The 21,631-nt window shown below is 42.5% G+C and overlaps 1 protein-coding gene across 1 annotated transcript; it reads left to right on the top strand.

The window, feature by feature from the left end:
- The first annotated feature begins 15,826 nt into the window (after positions 1-15,826).
- LOC120905673 lies at positions 15,827-16,939 on the top strand. Its single transcript, XM_040316675.1, has 2 exons — positions 15,827-15,995; positions 16,060-16,939. The coding sequence occupies exon 2, from the start codon at positions 16,070-16,072 to the stop codon at positions 16,937-16,939; it is 870 nt and encodes a 289-aa protein (XP_040172609.1). The 5' UTR covers positions 15,827-15,995; positions 16,060-16,069.
- Positions 16,940-21,631: the final 4,692 nt, after the last annotated feature.

The raw sequence follows: 21,631 nt of genomic DNA, 5'->3' as shown, positions 1-21,631 counted from the left end.
GAAAGGTGATCGCCCGAACAGCGGGAACCTTCTTCCACGAACGGAAACGGCAGCGATCGGACGCGCGCGCAATCCGCCTAGTTTTTAAGTTATTTGTTAAAAATAAAATTATATCTAGAACAATACTGCAACGTCCAACCCTAGATTGATCAGAATTAAGATCAGAAATAATGCAAATTGCTCATAAAGGTTATATAGGTATCTCTGCTATGAAACGCATTTTGAGAGACTATTTTTGGTGGCCTAACATGAGTATGGACGTTGAAAACTTCGTGAAGAAATGTACCACATGTTTAGCAATATCAAGAAAGAACCCACCGGTACCTCTTACGAATCGTACGTTGCCTGACTTGCCCTTGGCAAGTCCTTCAAATCGATTTTTTATCAATTCCTTGTTGTGGAGCAGGCGAGTATTTAGTAGTTGTCGATACTTACTCAATATATATAGCCGTGAATGAGATGAATAACATAGACGCTAAGAGTACCATCATAGCCCTAAACAAAATATTTTCTTCCTAGGGTTTACCTCTAACTATCCACAGCGACAATGGACCACCGTTTCAAAGTAGTGAATTTATTCTTTACTGGGAAGAGAAAGGCACAAAGTAAACAAATCAATACCCCTTAATCCACAATCTAATGGAACCGTCGAAAGACAAAATCAGGGAATCAAAAAACAAAATCAGCAGCCAAACTTGAAGGAGACAGTTGGAAGGAAGCCTTAACACTTTAAGCGCCGTGTCATATAAATTCGCATGACGGTTTTGCTCACCGTTCAGCTTTGCATCTGACGCTCAGTGATTCTCTCGAGAACGAATGCGAGCGCCTACACGCGTAGTTCAAAACAGCCGAAGTCATACAAAATCATGAAAAAGTCTGCGCCCTTTTGTTCCGGCAGCCTCGTGAAGTTTACCGAGTCGAACCGAATAGTTGTGTTCGATGAACATGTGTGCGTATCAGGTAGCAGCTTTTGTACTGCTTACCTGCCGTATGCCGCTGTGATACCGAGCGAGACGCATAGACAACGCGTCTAGAGGACATGTGTAGCCGTGAGGAATTTTGTCTGTGTCTCTTTTGCCTTGTCCTTGCCTTTAGATCCTGATGAGTGAAGCATGCACTCCTTTCGGGTACGTTCGTAGTATAAGCTCTGTCTCTCTCATGTTAATGGTGAAGATAGAATCGTTTGCCATCGGCTCTGCATTCGAGCGTGGGCAGGCCCGTGGACGCCGTCTGTTCGCACGCAATGAGGTAGGAAAGAGAGAACGAGAACGACATGTGCTACGCCGCTTATCGCAATGAAACAAAAGAGTGATAACAATGGCACGAGAAACTGTCGCTCTCATCGCTCTCTTGCCATGCGCTACGTGCTCACTCAAAAACTGTGACGTCAGGCTAGCGGTCAAAGTGTTAAACTCTTACGAACATGTACATAATAACATGAAACCACACGCCCGTCTAGGTATAACAACTTTCGAGCTAATAGTAGGATGGCGATATCGGGGATTCTTCCCGAGCCTTTGGGAATCCAAATTAGCTAACCAGGTAGATATATGTAACGTACGTGAGCAGGATACATTCTCTAAAATGATAAGCAAAAATATTCAGACTCTCATCGAGGGGCAAAAGATTCTGACATTGCCGTGGGGGATACGGTTTTTATTTCAATTCCCAAGAAAAATAAGACGGATGCTACTTTTTCCTTGGACGAGTTTACAGTTTTGGCTCAACAGGGTGCGAAGGTAGTACTACAGAACGATCGAGACGTACAATACACCAGGAACGTGGCAGAATGTAGAAGGCAATAAGACAACCATTACCTAAGACAAATCCAACAGTCTTACTCTCGAAACGAAATAACTCCGGAGAAGGGCAAGTACAGATATCGGATGATAGTCCAGAATTTGTTTCACAAAAAAGACCAAGAAGGGATATTAAGAAGCCGGATAAGCTGAGGGATATGGTTTTGTATCAAATTGATCAAAAGAGTAGGAGTAGAGGCGAATGTAAGATGTAATAAAATAATATAAAAGATTTATGTATGGGCAAGTGTCAAACGATAAGCAACCTAGGACTAGAGACGGAGCCAGAGAAAGGAAGCACAAAGTGCAGAGAAACGAGAGTGCGAGAGAAACGAATTGGAGCGATGGCACTAACACAGTTACACATGTGGAAATGTGTGCGTTCATTTTCGGCCAGCTCGCTCAGTTTGATCTGCTCGCAGCGCTGTGCTGATGTCGGTGTCTCGCTTGCACTGCTGTACCGAAAGTTCCTCTGTGTGCTCTCGTTCTTGCTACCACACGAAATCGTCAGTACAGCTCAACGATCCGCAGCGAGCGGCCGCACGTGCGTCAGCCTAAGTCCTGGACGATTGATGTTATGATTTTGTAAAGTGTTCAAGTGTTCAAGTGTTGTGCGAATTCAAATGAAGCTGCGCGAATGATTCGTAATGCATGTTATGTACATCGCGCAGCTTCATTTCGTACCTTTTTTACAGTAATCAACGTGTGCAACAGGATCTACGCAGATATTCTTCAACTTTTGCATCGATGGAGCGATCAATTTTATTTTAGTCAAATGTTGTGTAACAACTTACGTTAATGTGTGAAATCGTGTAAAAATAAAATGTAAATTTTCAATAAAGTGATGAAAAAAAATCTACGCGTGTTTGTTTTTTTGTTTAGCTTTAGATAACAAAAAAATACGCAGCAAGTGTGAGCGATCGCTGAACGAAAGAAACGCACACAGCGCAACACGAAAGAAACTAACACAAACACACGAAAGGATGGGCGCGCATGGGCGCGAGCATTGAGAGAGCGCACCGTGTATTTTATATGGGAGCGGGAGAGAACCGTGGTACCCGTTCCCGCCCCCTTTTTTAAGTCTAGGAAATCTTCCATCGGCTTAACTCTAGGTTTTTACGCACACCATTATAAAAATTACCCGCTCTTTGTCCGTAGGGTGACCACAAGAGACGAACGAAATCGGAGAGAGCTTTGGAGACGACGGAGAGAAAGAACGACTCAGCGATCAGTTTTTGGACGAATGTTGATGAGAGCGGTCATAGAAGCACCAAGCATACCGAAAAACAGGAAATAGCAGTAAAAGGAAAAGAAAGAGAGAATAAAACAAAAGTAAAATGGAAAAAGAGATTATAGTTCACATTGGCGATGAAAGTTTTAGATATCACGACACTGTTGTACACGTTGATTACTGTAAAAAAGGTACGAAATGAAGCTGTGCGATCTACATAACATACATAACGAATCTTTCGCGCAGCTTCATTTCAATGCGCACAACACTTGAACACTTCACAAAATCATAACACCAAGCGTCCAGGACTTAGGCTGACACACGTGCTGCTGCTTGTTGCGGATCCTTGAGTTGTACTGAAGATTTCGTGTGGTAGCAAGAACGAGAACACACAGAGGAACTTTCGGTGCAACAGTGCAAGCGAGACACCGACATCAGCACAGCGCTTCGAGCAGATCAAACTGAGCGAGCTGGCGGAAAGTAAACGCACACCTTTACAAATTTGTAACTGTGTTAGTGCCAAAACTGTGTAGAAACCAAAACGCGCTCTCGCATCCTTGTTTTTCACACCGTTTCTCCGCTTAATTCGAGGTTTTTATGCACACCATGATAAAATATCCCGCTCTTTGTCCGTAGGGTACCCCCTCCTCCCGGTCATCAGTTACCATTTACAGAAGCCTCAACTCGTCTTTCCGCCTAGGTCCCCCGGTTCCCCTAATCCGCCACTGTCATGAACACTTTCATTTCTTTGACCGATCGATCATGACATTCCGGAAGAAAACACATTTGGCGACAGTTGTGCACACACACGCAAGCTCACACCCTTGTGCAGGCGGCTCAGCATATCTGTGTAATCTACAACATACGAAAGCAAAAGCTTTGTGTAACAAAGTTATGCTAAATGCTTAACACGTTCAGTTCGATGGCAGGCCCCAGGGACTACCACAGAACTTTCCAGTATGCCGGTTTTACCATCAGCTTGCGTTCTAGATGCCGGCAGAACGGAATGTTAATGAAAATCAGCGCCGGGCAGAACGTGTTAATGCGAATTAGGGTTCAGCGCGTTGCACAGCAAACCAGCGTTAGCTAGCGATTCCGTAGTCATTTTTACATTGCAGCGATTAAACTCATTGCGCTTTTTTGGTTTGATTTGTGAAAATGCAACTTCATCGCTGCAATGTTTGTTAACGGCATTTTTAGGCTCCACAACAGCTCATGAGCATTGACCACACGCGTGAAAGAGATAGCGCTATGGAGGGAAAAAGCACAGACGACGGCTGACAGCGATTGGCCGTCTGACGCACCAACACATCCAAACCTTCGGGAGCGCGCTCAGTCGAGGGGTATGAGGCGGAGCCAGGGACGGGTAGCTCGACGAGCTGTTTGACAAATTTGCCGTTGGAGGGAAAAAGATGGCATGATAAAATTCTCCGAACGGCATGATTTCTTCCGTCGCTTTGCGCAGCGGGACCGATCGAAGCTGTTGATCGATTGAAGCGTTTACCGTTGTTCGAGAGAGCGCTTATCTCTTTGAGCGTTTCTACATACCCCTTTCAACAATCTCAGAGAGAGTTTGTATGGAAACCGCCACAGCTTCTTCTCTGCTTAAACTCTGCTTGTTGGTATAAGCAGAACTCAGAGAAGAAGCTTTAAATGAACCGGCGCTCAGTGACGTCACGGATCGCACTGAATCCCATCCAAAGAATTTTATGTTCCAACCTGCTCGAGTCATCACCACACCCGCTGTCAAAATTAAATTAAAACGAAACTCTTTTGTTTACTTTTTATTGAAAGATAGCCGCGTCGCTTTTGTGCATGTTAAAATAAAATTCAGAACTGTTACGAAGAAACTGTTTGTGTTTGCTGATAACCTGTAAGTATTTAAATAAAGGATCAAAATGCGTAAAATTTAGATCGGTGTACAACTAATAAACCTTCATTTTTCAGCTGTATTTGAAGCTGCATTACTTATTTGAAGAACGTCAGCTGTTGTTCTGTACTGGTCGAGATTCGTCGTAAATTCTTCGCCTTTGTAACCTGTAAGATCAACTAAAACACATTTTATATCAATAAATAACCCCATAACTTTCATCTAAACGAAATGTGGAATATACTTATATTATCATTGCAGGTTACGATGAACGCTTCGAGTGTGGCAGCTGCCGGATGTGGATGTGAGCAGGAATGTTACTGCAGAAGCCTGGCTGTTGAAAATAACAGGAAAATACATATATTGACGAATCTAACAACAGATTTACATATGAAATTAGATGAACTTTTAGCAATGCAACGTCAACATCCAATTCAGCCTTTGGATACTGTTGCAGTTATAGTGCAAGAGGATGAAGCAGATGGGTTTGTCTTTGCCAAAATTAGTGACAAAAACGAGCTAGCCAAATTTGAGGCGGATTTGATGTTGACGGAGCGTTTTTCTTTTATAAAAACGTGGCTTTTTAAACAACTTAAGTCCGTAGGAAGCATACCAAGGATGCATGAAGCCCTGTACATAATTTTTAATAGAGTTTTTTTAATGGAGTGCTCGTGGAGTGGACTAGGAGTAGGACGTAAAAAAAAACAAAAGTATAATTTAGGACAAATGTAAATATATTACGATTATTTAAGGAAATTGGAAGTATACAGGACATAGCAGAATTAGAAAAAAATTTAGCAAGAAGCTCCGTAACGCTGGTTCTGCTGCCCAAAGAACCGGGGTCATTAAAAGCGTCAGTCGAGGGAAGCTCACGAAAAAGAAGAAAGAGGAATAAAATCAGAATCTTTGTAAATATTGTAAATAATATGAATTATAGATTTAGTAGTTTTAATATAAATTTTGGTGATTTGTTTTCAAAGAAGACATATTATGTGAATTAAATAATTTTATGAATTAGTATAATTAAGTTGCTAATGTTTTCATTACTGTGGAAGTTGAATAAATTGGAAAATCACTAGTTTTATTTTTTAAAAAGTCTTACATGCTCTTTTTGTGACTTTAATGGATTGAAGAATGCTGAAACGTAATAAGAGCTTAACATTAAAAGTCATATTTCCGCTTCCGAAAACACGAAACTGTTAACAAACTGTCAGTGTCGCAAATAAAAGTAAAATTTACTAAAGAACTATGCGACAGTTAATCCAAAAATGCAGAAAAGGTTGTAACAAGCGTCGACTGTGACTGACTGAAAAATGCTGATTTGTTAAGTATGTTAGGATAATTAATTAGCACGATGCGATGCATCACGCTTCAATTTAGTTTAAAATTATTTCCAGAAGTAAAACTTAATAAAGTTTATGCTTACTACCTTAATCAGTTTTATCAGTTTTTTACTACCATTACTTAATATATAATTAATTGCTACTTTTCTCAAAATCTGAAACCGTTATTGTCCAGTCGATTGAGTTGATTTAGCGAAGACGTGTTACCACAAAAGGCTAGACCACTTACTTCTACAGGAATCCATCCATACATGACTTATACTACAACCTGAAAATACATAAAACATATTAGCATTAGAGCGTGTATCGAATCGTAGTCTCCAAAGTGTACTTGCCTGACGATGTAATTGTTTATGTGGTATACGTTCGAGAACATCATGAAATAGAAAGCACTAGCAAAAAACAACCCTCCCATTGTGGTGCACTGAACGATCATGTTCTTTAGGCCCAACAATTCGGTTATTTTAGTGCTTGTTTTCGTGGCAGTTGCGTGATGGCGTGTTCCTATAGTACGATGAACTATCATGTTTTCAGCCAAATATTTGTGCACTATCTATTTTCGTTCAGCTAGCCTAACGAGCTTAGCAAGTCACTGGCAGTCGCAAAGCAGCTGCAGAGCAATAGAATGGAGCACGCGTGGTAATATGTGGATTGCGCACAAAAGTGTTCCGATTCTTGCTGATGAACATGATTCAACCGCCGCGCCACATCAATTCAATACAATCGTAGTTTGGGGTCCATTTGTTTGGGATCCATCTCCGCTTCGCGCTGCAACATGAAGCCCTGCGCACACGATACCTTTCGTGCTGGGCCCGGCCGGTTGATTGCTGCCCTGAGCATGCTCATCTTTCAGAGCAGATAAGCAGCGGGAAAAGACCGCTCCATCAATTAGCATCACCGGAACGGCATGGCGCAGGGCGGCAACCGCCGACAATTTGCCCGTATCCTTGTGGCCAAGTCACGAATGAGCTCAAGCATCTATCGCTCAACGTCGCCGTTCAGAAAATCGTGCGGGATCTCGATCAGGAACGAATCCAATACGCCCTTGTTCGACACGTCGAACTCCTGTGCCATTTCCTTCCGTGCCATGCCCAGCGCCAGCATCAGGTGACACGCTGCGCAGATCAGTTGAATATCACCGTACTCGATGCCGTTTTGTACCATTTTCACCAAGTCCCCGGCACCGCCTATGCCAATTCCTTCCCAATACGGATTTAGATTTGGCGCATATAGCCTACTGGGAGGAAGGTCACATACATTAAAAACCATTCAATTAAAACACAGGAACAAATCTTACATCCACGGAAAATGCGTCCGACTGTGGGAAGGGTGGTAGCGAGCCCCTTTTTCTGCACCCCTTCACAGCTGTAGAGTGTATCGACTATTGACTATCCCCGCCAGGAACAGTTATATCCAAAAAATCACACCCTAAAATGAAACAATCATCGAAATTAAACACAAGCACACCTTACCTCAGCGTCGGCATCGTGCGTGAAGGCTAGAAATTTCATCCGGTTTTATTCCATGCTCCAAGCATTTTTTTTCTCTTCCACCACAACTAAATCATACTTCCGTGGTTGATTTTATGTTTATTCTACAAAACAAAACGTTTTTAATGATAAATATCATATAATTTGCATAAAATACTTACAAAATCACCGCACACGCGAACACTTGTTGTTTACATTTTAGCTTTACTCTCATTTGACACGTCAAAAATTTGCTAGCCCCAAAGCGATGATCAAAAAGAGGGGTAGGAGGGGAAAGAAGGTGATGAGATCGAAGCAGCACGAAATGACCGTTGCAAAAACCGCATGCTCAGAACGCTAAGTCCCAGAAGAGGGAGATCGAGCTACGAATGTGACAGAGAGGGCATGAGAAAATGAAAGAATTTGAGTGCCATTGTCGGGGGGTAGGGCCAGGGGTAGCGAGAGGCATCAAAATGAGCTACTCTTTGCCAAGCGGGATGCTTGTTAACATTTTATTTCAAGCATCCTGAGTGTCCCAGCGTGAGCGCTGAGCGCACATCCCCTCATTCTCAATGCCGCGTTTTTTCTTCTCAAATTCTCGAATTCTCAACCAATTTAGACATGCTTCTATTTCGGCTAATAAGGTTGATAAATCTTCAAACGTTAAATCCCCTTACCTAACACGCGCTTTAAATGAAACTTCATAGATTTCACCGCGGCCTCCCACAGACCTCCAAAATGTGGTGCAGCTGGGGGTGTAAACTTCCACTTCATGTCTCGTTCGGCGCACCATCCTACAACCTCGTCTTGGTGTGTATCAGAATTTAGTAATTTATACAGTTTGCGCAACTTATTGTTCGCACCTCGGAAGTTTGTACCGTTATCCGAATGCAATTCCGTAACATGCCCTCTCCTCGCAACGAATCGACGCAGTGCAGCTAAAAATGCAGAAGAGGTTAGATTTGATACAAGTTCGATATGAACTGCTTTTGTTACGAAACAAACAAATATTGAAATATAGCCTTTTGTGGGCACCGCCCTTCGGTGTGTGCCCTTTACCATTATCGGTCCTGCGTAGTCCACACCGCTAATTGAGAACGGTCTAGCTTCTCCCACCCTCTGCTCTGGAAGCTCAGCCATTGGCTGCTGAATCAGTTTTGGTCTACAACGAGTACATTTCACACAGTTGAAAACTGTACGTTTCGCTACATTGCGCGCTCCCACTATCCAAAACCTTAACTGCATAGTGTTTATCATCAGTTGAGCCCCAGCATGACGAAGTATCTTATGGTACTTGTCGGCAATCAACTCTGCAATCCTGTGCTTTCCTGGAATAATAACAGGATGTTTTTGTTCGTCTTTTATGTCGGCGTTTGACAACCGACCTCCTACTCTCATGACATTATCTTTGTCCAATATTGGTGTAATTGCTCTCAATGGTGATTTTCGCACTACTTGTTGCCCTTGTTTGATACACTCGTATTCAGTTGCATAGACTTCATTTTGAACCAATCGAATGATTGTCTTTTCAGCTCGTTTTAGTTCCCTCATCTCAAAATAAGATTTGCGATTGATTCGCTTACGATCGAAGAAACGATGACAATATGCGACAATCCTTTTTAGTTTTGTGAATGAACCTACTCTCTCGCATAGTTTGTTTATAAAACTTTCCTCTTTCACCATACATGTTAATGTAGTTTTCGTTTGTTTTTCTTCTTTCGCTGTCTCACAAGTGTTTCCTGACTCTATATTTTTATGCCAATGTTCTGGGTCTTTGACTAGCCAATCTGGTCCATGCCACCAAAGCTTATCCTCAACAACCTCTGTGGGATTTTTACCTCCCGAAACCGCATCTGCTGGATTATGAATCCCAGGCATATGCCTCCATTCAAATTATTTTGTTGCATTTTGTATTTGTGATACTCTATTCGCCACGAATGTTTTCCAACGACTTGGAGACGATTTCAACCAATAAATTACTGTGCTAGAGTCTGTCCAACAAAATGTTTCGTATTGATCTTCTGTGGCCCTTTTGAGTTTCACCAATAGCTTTCCTAATAAATGAGCTGCGCATAGTTCTAATCTAGCTATTGTGTGTTTTGTAGCTAATGGAGTGACCTTTGATTTCGATACAAATACTCGCAAAACTATTTCCTCTCCATTCGTGCTTCTCACATATACACAAGCTCCATAACCCTCTTCAGAAGCATCACAAAATCCGTGTATTTGAATCATACGTGCTCCTACTATCGTTACGCATCTCGGTACTTGTACTTCTTGTAAATGTGTTAACTGCCTCTCAAACACTTCCCACTCTTGCCTCATTTGCTGTGGAATTTCTTCATCCCATCCGTATGAGTCACCATTTTCTCTTTTTAATGACCAAACTCTTTGCATGAATTGTTTTGTTTTTGCTTTAACTGTATCCACAATCCCCAATGGATCATAGATTTTTGCGATTGTTCTTATAATCGATCTTTTTGTATATATCTCACAAGTTTTTGGTTTACTAATTTTTACACCTAGAGTGTCTAAAATCGGATTCCACACAAGTCCTAATGTTGATACTGCACCCTCTCTTGACTTCAATTCAAATACCCTTTGTACATTATCAATTTCGGTTTCAGATGGTAATATATGGGGACAATTAGAAGCCCATTTTCGTAAAGGAAACCCAACCATTGTTAACGCTGCCTTGGTTTCTTCGCACAATTGTTTTGCTTCATTCTCTGAATCCGCACCAGAAATAAAATCATCAACGTAAAAGTCATTTATACGCGATGCTGCTAGTGGGTATTTTTCCTTATTGTCTTCTAGCACCTGATTTAGGGTTCGTATAGCAAGAAATGGCGCTGATGCCGTTCCGTAAGTTATTGTATTAAGCTCATATGATTTTATTTTTTCGCTTGAATGTGATCTCCAAACTATTCGTTGGAACTTTCGATCCTCCTCAAGAACCCACACTTGTCGCTACATTTTTTCAACATCACCGACCACCGCTATGGCTCTACGTCGCCATCTTAATAAAAAATCCGTAGTGTCTTGCTGTATTGTTGGACCTACTTTTAATATATCATTGAGAGATCGACCATTTGACGTTTTGCACGATCCATCAAAAACTACACGACACTTTGTCGTGGTGCTATCTTGCTTGAAAACAGCGTGGTGCGGCATATAGTAACCGTCACTACTATTTTCATTTTCTCTGACACTCATGTGCCCCAAAGTGATATATTCCTGCATAAATGCTTCATATGCTTCCTTCACCTTCGGTTCCCTCTCAAATCTTCTCTCAAGTCCAATCAGCCGCCGTAAGGCTACTTCCTTGGACTCTCCCAATTCCCTCTCCCCCTTGAGTGGTAATCGCACCACGTATCTTCCATTCTCATCACACCTTGTTGTTGCTAGAAAATGATCTTCGCATTCTCGTTCCTCAACGTTCCACAAATTCTGATCTTGAACTTCTTCGATATTAAAAAAGGTGTTCATCAAAGAAGCTATGTCATTTTCTCCCCCTTGACTAACAATTGTGCATGCCATTGATTGATTTAAATTATTATGCTTGTATGCACCACTCACAATCCAACCTAATTCTGTTTCAAGTAGTGTTGGTAAATCATGATCAAGTTTTATCTTTTTTGCCTTTATCATTTCAACAAAGGTGTCTGCCCCGATCAAACATATCTATTGAGCCCCTTTCATAGAATGTAGGGTCCGCTAATCGAACATCTTTTGGTAACTTCCAACCTCGTACGTCCATTGTTTCTGATGGTAAATCGGTAGCAAGTTTTGGCAAAATTAAAAATTTTAAGCATGTTGTGTCCTCAGGGAGGTGGCAACGCTCATCGGATGCGATTTTATCGGACGCGATTTATATGGGATTTGACAGATAACGTCGGACGACGAAATCGCACGTCCGACGTTATCTGTCAAATCCCATATAAATCTCGTCCGATAAAATCGCATCCGATGAGCGTTGCCACCGCCCTCAGTGCCCGTCCGGCAAAATGAGTGTATTTTTTGAGTGATTTGAGTGACGCTGTCGAAATACAGTGTCCCTCCCCGTCCGGCAAAATGAGTGTATTTTTTGAGTGATTTGAGTGACGCTGTCGAAATACACCCGTCCGGCAAAATGAGTGTATTTTTTGAGTGTTTTGAGTACCGTCCCCCGTTAGCAGTCCCGTCCGGCAAAATGAGTGTATTTTTTGAGTGATTTGAGTGACGCTGTCGAAATACAGTGTCCCTTCGACCAATGAGTTACCCACTCACGCGAGCCCTCCCCCTCCCCACCCGTAACGCACGGTGCGCTCTGCAGTTCTCAATGTGTTTGTGTTCTTTCGAGCCATGCTACCAACACATCAAAAGCTTGTTGTTTTTCGCTTTTCTTTCATGCACTTATTCTAAAACTAAACACAAACACGGTCATTTTTTTATTACATTAAACACTTTATTGAAACATAAAGTACACACTAAAGTACACATTTAGAATCCTTCATACTCACGAATGACGTCATACCGGGTCGAGCCAGGCTGCGGGAAACTTGTCGACAATCTGCGTTGACTCTGTTCAGCAAATTCTTACCTGTGGATCCACGCACTGCATGTGCGTCTGTACACACTGTTCACTTCACACTTTATCAAAACACACCGGCGCACGAGACTTATAACGAAATGCGCATCAACGCACAAACACTGCGCGCGGGACTTAGAACGAAACGCGCACAACCATCTCCGTCAAAGCGTCGCGCTGTACTGGTGGTTTGTACGCGTAGGAGGGGGGACATACGGAGCGATGGTTCGATGCTGTAGTGTAAGCGAGACAACACGATGTGACGAGCAGATCCAAGTTGGTGAGCTCGCTGAAAGAAGACACACACACATTCACAGACGGCTCGTCAAAGAACGGCATTTGTATTGGTGTTAGTGAAGCGCGCGTGTAAAACAGAATGCGAACTCTCATCGCAGCGCGTTTCTCCTTGCTTCCTCAAGCTTCCTCATACCCCTCGGCCTGAATCACTCAAAATTTGGGGTCTCATTGTTTGCGTGGGTTACTCTTGGAGGAATGAGTTACACCCTCGCGCGAGCCCTTCCCCTCCCCACCCGTAACGCACGGTGCGCTCTGCAGTTCTCAATGTGTTGTGTTCTTTCCAATCATGCTACCAACACATCCAAAGATATTTGTTTCTTTCGTTTCTCTTTTTCTTTCATGCATTGCCACGATCGTAAATACGCACTTACAGGGTTTCCCACGATTTATTGGTTGGTTCCCATCAATTTTTGGTGGGTTCCCATATTTTTTTTGTGCGTTCCCACGATTTTTTGGTCGTTCCTTAGAATTTTTTGGTCCAATTGTATTGATATCCAATCGGAAAATACCAATAAATTATGGGAACGAACCAAAAATCTATGGGATACGACCAAAAAATCGTGGGAACGCACCAAAAAATCATGGGAACTGACCAATAAATCGTGGGAAACCCTGTATTCTAACAACAAATACAAGCACGGTCATTTTTGGTTACATTAAAAACTTTATTGAAACAAAAATTACACTTTCACACCACATTTAGAATCCTTCATACTCACGAATGGCGTCATACTGTAAAGTACCGGGAGCCAGGCTGCGGGAAACTTGTCGACAATCTGCGTTGCCTCTGTTCAGCAAATTCTTACCTGTCTATCCACGCATTGCATGTGCGTCTGTACACACTGTTTATTCACTGCACACTTCACCAAAACACACCGGCGCACGAAATGCGCATCAACGCACAAACACTGCGCGCGGAACTTAGAACAAAACGCGCACAACCATCTCCGGCAAAGCGTCGCGCTGTACTGGTGGTTTTGTACGCGTAGGAGGGGGGACATACGGAGCGATGGTTCGATGCTGTAGTGTAAGCGAGACAACACGATGTGACGAGCAGATCCAAGTTGGTGAGCTCGCTGAAAGAAGACACACACATTCACAGACGGCAGGTCAAAGCACGGTATTTGTATTGGTGTTAGTGAAGCGCGCGTGTAAAACAGAATGCGAACTCTCATCGCAGCGCGTTTCTCCTTGCTTCCTCAAGCTTCCTCATACCCCTCGGCCTGAATCACTCAAAATTTGGGGTCTCATTGTTTGCGTGGAGCTCGCTGAAAGAAGACACACACACATTCACAGACGGCTCGTCAAAGCACGGTATTTGTATTGGTGTTAGTGAAGCGCGCGTGTAAAACAGAATTCGAACTCTCATCGCAGCGCGTTTCTCCGTGCTTCCTCAAGCTTCCTCATACCCCTCGGCCTGAATCACTCAAAATTTAGGGTCTCATTGTTTGCGTGGCAGTGTCTCTTCGACGAAAGAGTTACACCCTCGCGCGAGCCCTCCCCCTCCCCACCCGTAACGCACGGTGCGCTCTGCAGTTCTCAATCGGGGCGAGTACCGGCTTCGAACGACGAAATCCGTTCGACGCTCATGAGAGAATGAGAATCATGAGATACAACTGTCAAGCATTTAAAGACGTTTATATCTACGATTCAAGGATGGCCAAGTTTTGAAATTTGATTTTTTTGGCCGTTGGTATTGGATTTCATTCGTTACATCATTATTGGATGATTTGTTATGAATGATAAGGTAGCTTTACTCACTTTCTTTAAATTTGAATTAAAGTTATTTCAAATTAAGGAGGGACGACAGGATTGGATTTACTTTATAAAAAAGTATAAAAATACTGATTGATTTTATTTTAAAGAGTTGAATGAAAAACATATGAGTTGAAATAAAAATATGAAAAACATTAAATTTGACCTTTACCTGAATATTAAAATATCTATGTATATATATATATATATATATATCTATATATATATATATATATATATATATATATATATATATATATATATATATATATATATAACTTTTTATTATAGATATTTGTATGTATATTTATATTCCGATATATTTTATTTATTTATGTATATGTATATGTTCATGTTTTTAATATAAATTTTCAAAACTGATGAAAACTTTTTTTATTGGAAATAGATCACAAAACATTTTCAAAATGCTACATACCTCTAAGTTCAATTCACTTCTATCATTTAAAGCAAAATTTGAAGCAAAATGTTACATTGAAAACAACATTCGTTCCAAATCCGCAGCGCAAAACCTCGCGGATTTCTCCCCATACAAACGGGAAAGTTCGACCCCGGCAGGTAGAACTCATTCTTTGGCGCGCTTCTTACGGTCTCTCAATGGTACGTTATTTTAAAACTGAGCGCCAAGTGAGCGCCTTCTGACAACCGCGGCGAACGGATCTCGTCGTTCGAAGCCCATAGTCGCCCCGAATGTGTTTGTGTTCTTTCGTGCCATGCTACCAACACATCAAAAGCTTCTTGTTTTTCGCTTTCTTTCATGCACTTATTCTAAAACTAAACACAAACACTGTCATTTTTTATTAAATTAAACACTTTATTGAAACATAAAGTACACACTAAAGTACACATTTAGAATCCTTCATACTCACGAATGACGTCATACCGGGTCGAGCCAGGCTGCGGGAAACTTGTCGACAATCTGCGTTGACTCTGTTCAGTAAATTCTTACCTGTCGATCCACGCACTGCATGTGCGTCTGTGCACACTGTTTATTCACTGCACACTTCACCAAAACACACCGGCGCACGAGACTTATAACGAAATGCGCATCAACGCACAAACACTGCGCGCGGGACTTAGAACGAAACGCGCACAACCATCTCCGTCAAAGCGTCGCGCTGTACTGGTGGTTTTGTACGCGTAGGAGGGGGGGGACATACGGAGCGATGGTTCGATGCTGTAGTGTAAGCGAGACAACACGATGTGACGAGCAGCTCTAAGTTGAGCTCGCTGAAAGAAGACACACACACATTCACAGACGGCTCATCAAAGCACGGTATTTGTATTGGTGTTAGTGAAGCGCGCGTGTAAAACAGAATGCGAACTCTCATCGCAGCGCGTTTCTCCTTGCTTCCTCAAGCTTCCTCATACCCCTCTGCCTGAATCACTCAAAATTTGGGGTCTCATTGTTTGCGTGGGTAACGCACGGTGCGCTCCGCTGTTGTCAATGTGTTCGTGTTCTTTCGAGCCGCATGCTAAGGTAATAGTGTGCGTGTCATTTCTACACTTCCATTTTTTATTAGGCTGACAGCGCATCATTCACAAAACCGGCTTCAAAACGTAAACAACAGCATCAGGACAGTGTTATAAATCGATATATGATATAGTTTACAGGGTATTACTGAAATAAAAAGATAGGAAGTGTAAGTTATTGTGATGAAAAGTTAAACAACCATAAAATTAATTCCTTTTTGTGTTTATGTGCAGCAAAAACATCATGTCTTCACCGGGGAACGAAGCGCGTCTAGTTGAAGGAAACCGGGATGAACTGTTGTTTTGTTTAGGCCGGATCCCGGCTTGTATAGATGTGCGAGCAGTTTCGCGTTTTGAAGAGGGACAACTAGCCACGGCATCTGCTTCATCAACGGTGTCGGCTGCATTCGGTGGTAGTGTTGCTCTTGTGACACGGCCAACCGGAACAGAGCAACCCAACGATGGACAACAGCCGAGTACGGCTGCAAGTCCAACGGTGCAAGCGACTGCTGGTGGTTGTGATACGGTTGTGACACTGCCGTTTGAAATCGTCCGACGCCTTGGTGAGCAGCAACCGACTTCAGTAGCATATTCGCCGTTGCAAGTAGCTGCTGGTGGTGGCGTTACTGTTGTGACACTGCCGTCCGGAACTGTTCGACGCATTGGGAACCAGCGGCCGAGTTCAGCTGCCCATTCGTCGTTGCAAGCGGTTGCCGGTGGTAGTGTTGTTGTTGGTGCACGGCCGCCCGGAATCGCTCGACACATCGGTGATCTGCAGCCGAGTTCAGCTGCCCATTCGTCGTTGCAAGCGGTTGCCGGTGGTAGTTTTGTTGTTGGTGCACGGCCGCCCGGTACCGTTCGACGCATCGACGGACTACAGCCGAGTTCAGTTGCACGTTCATCGGTGCAAGCGGCTTCTGGTGGTGGTGTTGCTACTGTGATGCGGCCGCCCGGTATCGCTCGGCGCAACGACGGACTACAGCCGAGTTCAGCTGCACGTTCAACGGTGCAAGCGGCTTCTGGTGGTGGTGTTGCTGTTGTGACACTGCCGTCCGGAACTGTTCGACGCATTGGGAACCAGCAGCCGAGTTCAGCTGCCCATTCGTCGTTGTAAGCGGTTGCCGGTGGTAGTGTTGTTGTTGGTGCACGGCCACTCGGTACCGTTCGGCGCACCGACGGACTACAGCCGAGTTCAGCTGCACGTTCAACGGTGCAAGCGGCTTCCGGTGGTGGAGTTGCTAGTGTGACACGGCCACCCGGTATCGCTCGACGCATCGACGGACAACAGCCGAGTTCAGCTGCACGTTCAACGGTGCAAGCGGCTGCCGGTGGTGGTGTTGCTGTTGCGGCTCGACCGCCCGGAATTGCTCGGCGCATCGGGGAGCTGCAGCCGAGCTCAACTGCCCATTCGTCGGTGCAAGCGGCGGCTTCCGGTGGTGATGATGCAGTTGTGGCACAGCTGCTCGACTCACTCTTGTCAGATGATATGAGTGTTGATGCGGCTGATTCACAATTGCAAAACACATCGGCTTGTTTTAACGAGAACGAGCCGACGGTGTCTGCTGCACAACCAGAACCGACTGGTATTGTCGGGCGACAGCAACCGTTGGCTTCAGCTGTGCTTTTGCGTGACACAGTTGCAGGGAGTTTGGATTCCCCAAGTATGCCATTGCCCTCCGAGTGCCATGGACATAATTGTTGCGTGCGCTGCCGGAATACGCTCATTAGGTTGGATGCTCGTAACGCACAAATTTTGGTTTTTTACGATGGACATACTTTCCATCGTACAACCAATGCAAGGAACGCGCAGAAATACTCAGGCCTTTGAACTCACTGTTATATCGAGCATTCAAGAGTTCGATGACCTTGAACAAAGATTATGAGCTGATGAATTTTTTTTTTCTATTCTTATATACATAAAATAGATTCTCAGATCGACCGTCAAGATGCAAACAATAGGCTACACCAGGCTATAATTATTTTATTTGAAAAAAAAAATCTTTGCAACGTGCAGCTGGGACGGTTCGGCTGGAACAAAAATTCCTTTCGAACGATACATTAATGTATTGCGGCTTATGAAAGCTGTCGCCACTAACCATTTGGGAATTGAAGTGGACATGAATTAAGTACACGAATTTTTTAAGCGTAAACTTAAGCATGCACATGAACGCATAAACATGAAAGACGAGCGAAAGAGTGTATGTCATACTAGGCGATGAGCGATAAATTACTATTTTTTTAAACACGTGCATAAACTCTATTATTATCTAATGATATCAAATCGGAATAGAATAACGAAAAATGTAAATATGCTATGATATTTATTTAATTTTTTTCCGGTATACTTTTGTTTTATCGAACGTGAAAGTTAAATCACTTACTGTGATCGGGAAATATCAGGGTAAACATATTTTAGAACTACAAGAAAACAAAGGAATATTTATGTGATAACTCTGGTTGTGATAATTATATGTAATGAAACGTTTACTTAAACCTTTTTTCTATTTTGTTTCATGCAACAGAAACATATCGATTTACAAACATTTATGATTCTAAGACAGTGATAAAACGAACATCGTTAGTACATAGTATTAACATGTGAATAAAAAAGCCTGAAAATAAAAAACGAACTTCCAATCAATTACATATGCTCGATTTTATTTCTAAAAAATAGTTTAAATTACATCTTACCTCTTATTATTTAATGTTCTAAGAAATGAAACAAACACTAAACTGCTATTACCTGTTTAATTAGCTACTAATTTACGCTTCATATCTTTGGTTTCGATTTACCAAAAAAGTTGCCAACCATCAATACTGGAACTTCCGGCATTTCTTGAATGCTCATTAATATGGGCCAAAACTATTTTCCAGTACTCTTGTGCAGTGGAAGTCCATCAATTGAATAGGTTCAACGAAAATTTGCTGACTCTTGGTGGCACATCGCTGTAAAAATACAAAATGCAGACAAAAAACATATAATATTAATAAAAAGTAACCATCGTATTTAATACTATTGCTTTCTTACCGAAAGTGATCCTTGAGAACCGATCGTACCCCAGGGAATCAAAATTCTCCCCCTGCTATAGGGGGTACGTTTCATTTCCACATTGCCTTGTCTTAAGCAACGTGCGCGCATCTTTCGGTAGCTGATAGTCCGTTTTTTACGTAAAATGTCTAATAGTCGATCTAGAGCTTGAAGTGTTTGGTATGTTTTTAATGATCAATTTCGAATAAGCTCATCAAATGGTTCCTCCTCGTGTTGAGACTCTTGTGTACTGTGAATAGTTTCCTCAGCTTCATTTTAATCTTCGTCGACCTCTTCATGTACTTCCGTATCGTCGAATGCATCGATAGTAATCAAATCACTGACGTATTCTTCTTGCAAGATGTACTCATCAAATGGACAAGGATGGTTCTCTGCAATGAGTAGATAAAAAATAAGTATTATAATTGTGTTTAATTTCCATTGGTCACAAATTTAAATTTTTAATTTTGCACTTACCACAATGGGGGTGTTCACTTAACTCTACATTTGACGTTGCTGTCTGAATATTACTTGACTCAGCTTCACTACTCTCTCCAAACAATTCAGCATGATGCTTTTTATCATTGCCTACTATGGATCTAAAAATGGATGTGGATCCTGACTGTTGAATATGTGCTTTTTAGTTGACACGTTTTTCCATACAAAAAATCATGATTTTTTTCTCAGCAGGCCATGAGAATTTTGTGAAATTTTCAAAAACCGGTATTCCCATACAAACGCATGCTTTTAAATTGAACTGTCAGCCAACTATCAAGCGTTCAACTAAAAAGCAATCCAACTTAAACAACGTTCAACTATTGAATTCTGACTGTAGTTGAACGCTTATTAGTTGGCATGCTTTTTAATTGAACATTTGATACTTGGTTGACAGTTCAATTTGAAAGCATGCGTTTGTATGAAAAACAGGGTTTGTTAAATTTCAAATTATTTATTAAAAGTTTACTATATATACTATATCCAGATCGAACTGTTTTAATTTAGATTGTAATAATCACGCTCATAATAAAATTTGATCGTTTATGTAATGCCATAATATAATTTATGCATGCATTGTATGGTGGTCTCGCTTGAATATTCAGGTTTTGGTGTGACTCGAGTACATCTGATGGAGGCCAACACGGCTTGCTCTTCATAATTGCCATCAGCGTCTAGATTACGAAACAAGGAGTCTGGTAATGCTCCCTCATCTTGTAGACCGCATTCAACCAGCCAGGCGGGCATTCATAACCGGGTTTCTAACAAAAGTATTAACTGTCCTTACTGCTCTCGTGGGTTCAACTTTACTTGGGGTGGGTCACACGATTAATTTTACGATACGATCCGGAGTCTGACGGAATCGATCCCGAACCATGGTTGCAGTAAGGATTGCTAGATCACATTAGGAAAAAAAATTCGACCTGTGGGTGCAGCGAGTTTGGGTCAACCCGAATTATCAGTAGGTACGTAAAAGTATAAGCATTTCCGACCCGGTGCTTCGACCTACTTTACCTACTTGTACCTTTCGGGTCGACCCGAACGACTACTGGTCACTTACGGATGACTCTGACCCGGTAAGTTCGGATCGACCCGCTCATCACAAAGCCAAGACGGACCAGCCAAGATGTACACGTTCGATCCCGGTTATTGCGGCACCTCGGATTTCGTTTGGCGTTCGCAACCCCACGATCTGCATGTCCGGTATGCTAAACACGGCAGCGAAATTAACTAGCCGCACATAAAACACATTATATGCACAACAATATGCCACGATTTTTATTATTATTATTTTTTTTTGGTTCAACAACCGTTGTCGGTCAAGGCCTGGCCTGTACCCACTTGTGGGGATGGCTTTCAGTGACTTTGTTTTATTACCCCCCATAGCAGGATTGTCAGTCCTACGTATAGGGGCACGGTCTATTCAGGACTTGAACCCATGACGGGCATGTTGTTAAGTCGTGCGAGTTGACGACTGTACCATGAGACCGGCTTATTATTATTTAATCGTTACACAAATGGATGGGCGGGGAGGGAAATGGAACAACGCGTGTAAATCATTAATACAAACACTTTTCTCACATATCTTACATAATATTTAAGTATGGCATAATACTTTTGCATTTGCAAAAAGAGCTTATACCTCGATGCAACAAGTTGTTAACCACTTTGGCCGATGTACAAACAGGCATACATATCACTACAACTCTTTGTTTTCCAACACTTTTCATATTTCAACTAACAATGCACGTCGAAGTAACACTAAACTCATTAAAACACTTCACAAAAACAAGTTTTTTACACATTGACACGCAGAATCAAGGGAATTAAAAACATCAACATTCGAAACGTCAAACTTTGCCACTTTGTATGAAGTCGAATGTGGTAGTAATAATGAGACAGACTGACCGGCAAAAAATGGGTGCATAGAAAAAACGAGTTCTCCAGCTGAAATAGCCGTCGACATACGCACACAATCAAACACGGCTCGTTCCAATACGCTGGGTTCGTTTTGTGTTAGTGACAAGCGCACTCAAAAAGCAAAACGCGCTCTCACCGCAGCGCGTTTCTCCTTCCCGCTTGGCAAAGAGTAACTCATTTTAATGCCTCTCGCTACCCCTGGCCCTAGTTTCGAAGGAATCATGCGACACACTCGCACTCCACTACCCCATCCCATGGAAAAACGCTCCCACCATCGAGGTGTTGACCAAAATTTCGCGGTGTGCATGAGACACATACTCGCACTCCTCCACCTCTCCATAGCCGATCGCTCCCACCGTTGCG

This window comes from Anopheles arabiensis, chromosome X (assembly GCF_016920715.1).
Source record: "Anopheles arabiensis isolate DONGOLA chromosome X, AaraD3, whole genome shotgun sequence".
NCBI lineage: Eukaryota > Metazoa > Arthropoda > Insecta > Diptera > Culicidae > Anopheles > Anopheles arabiensis.
This window is presented reverse-complemented; position numbering and strand designations above follow the sequence as displayed.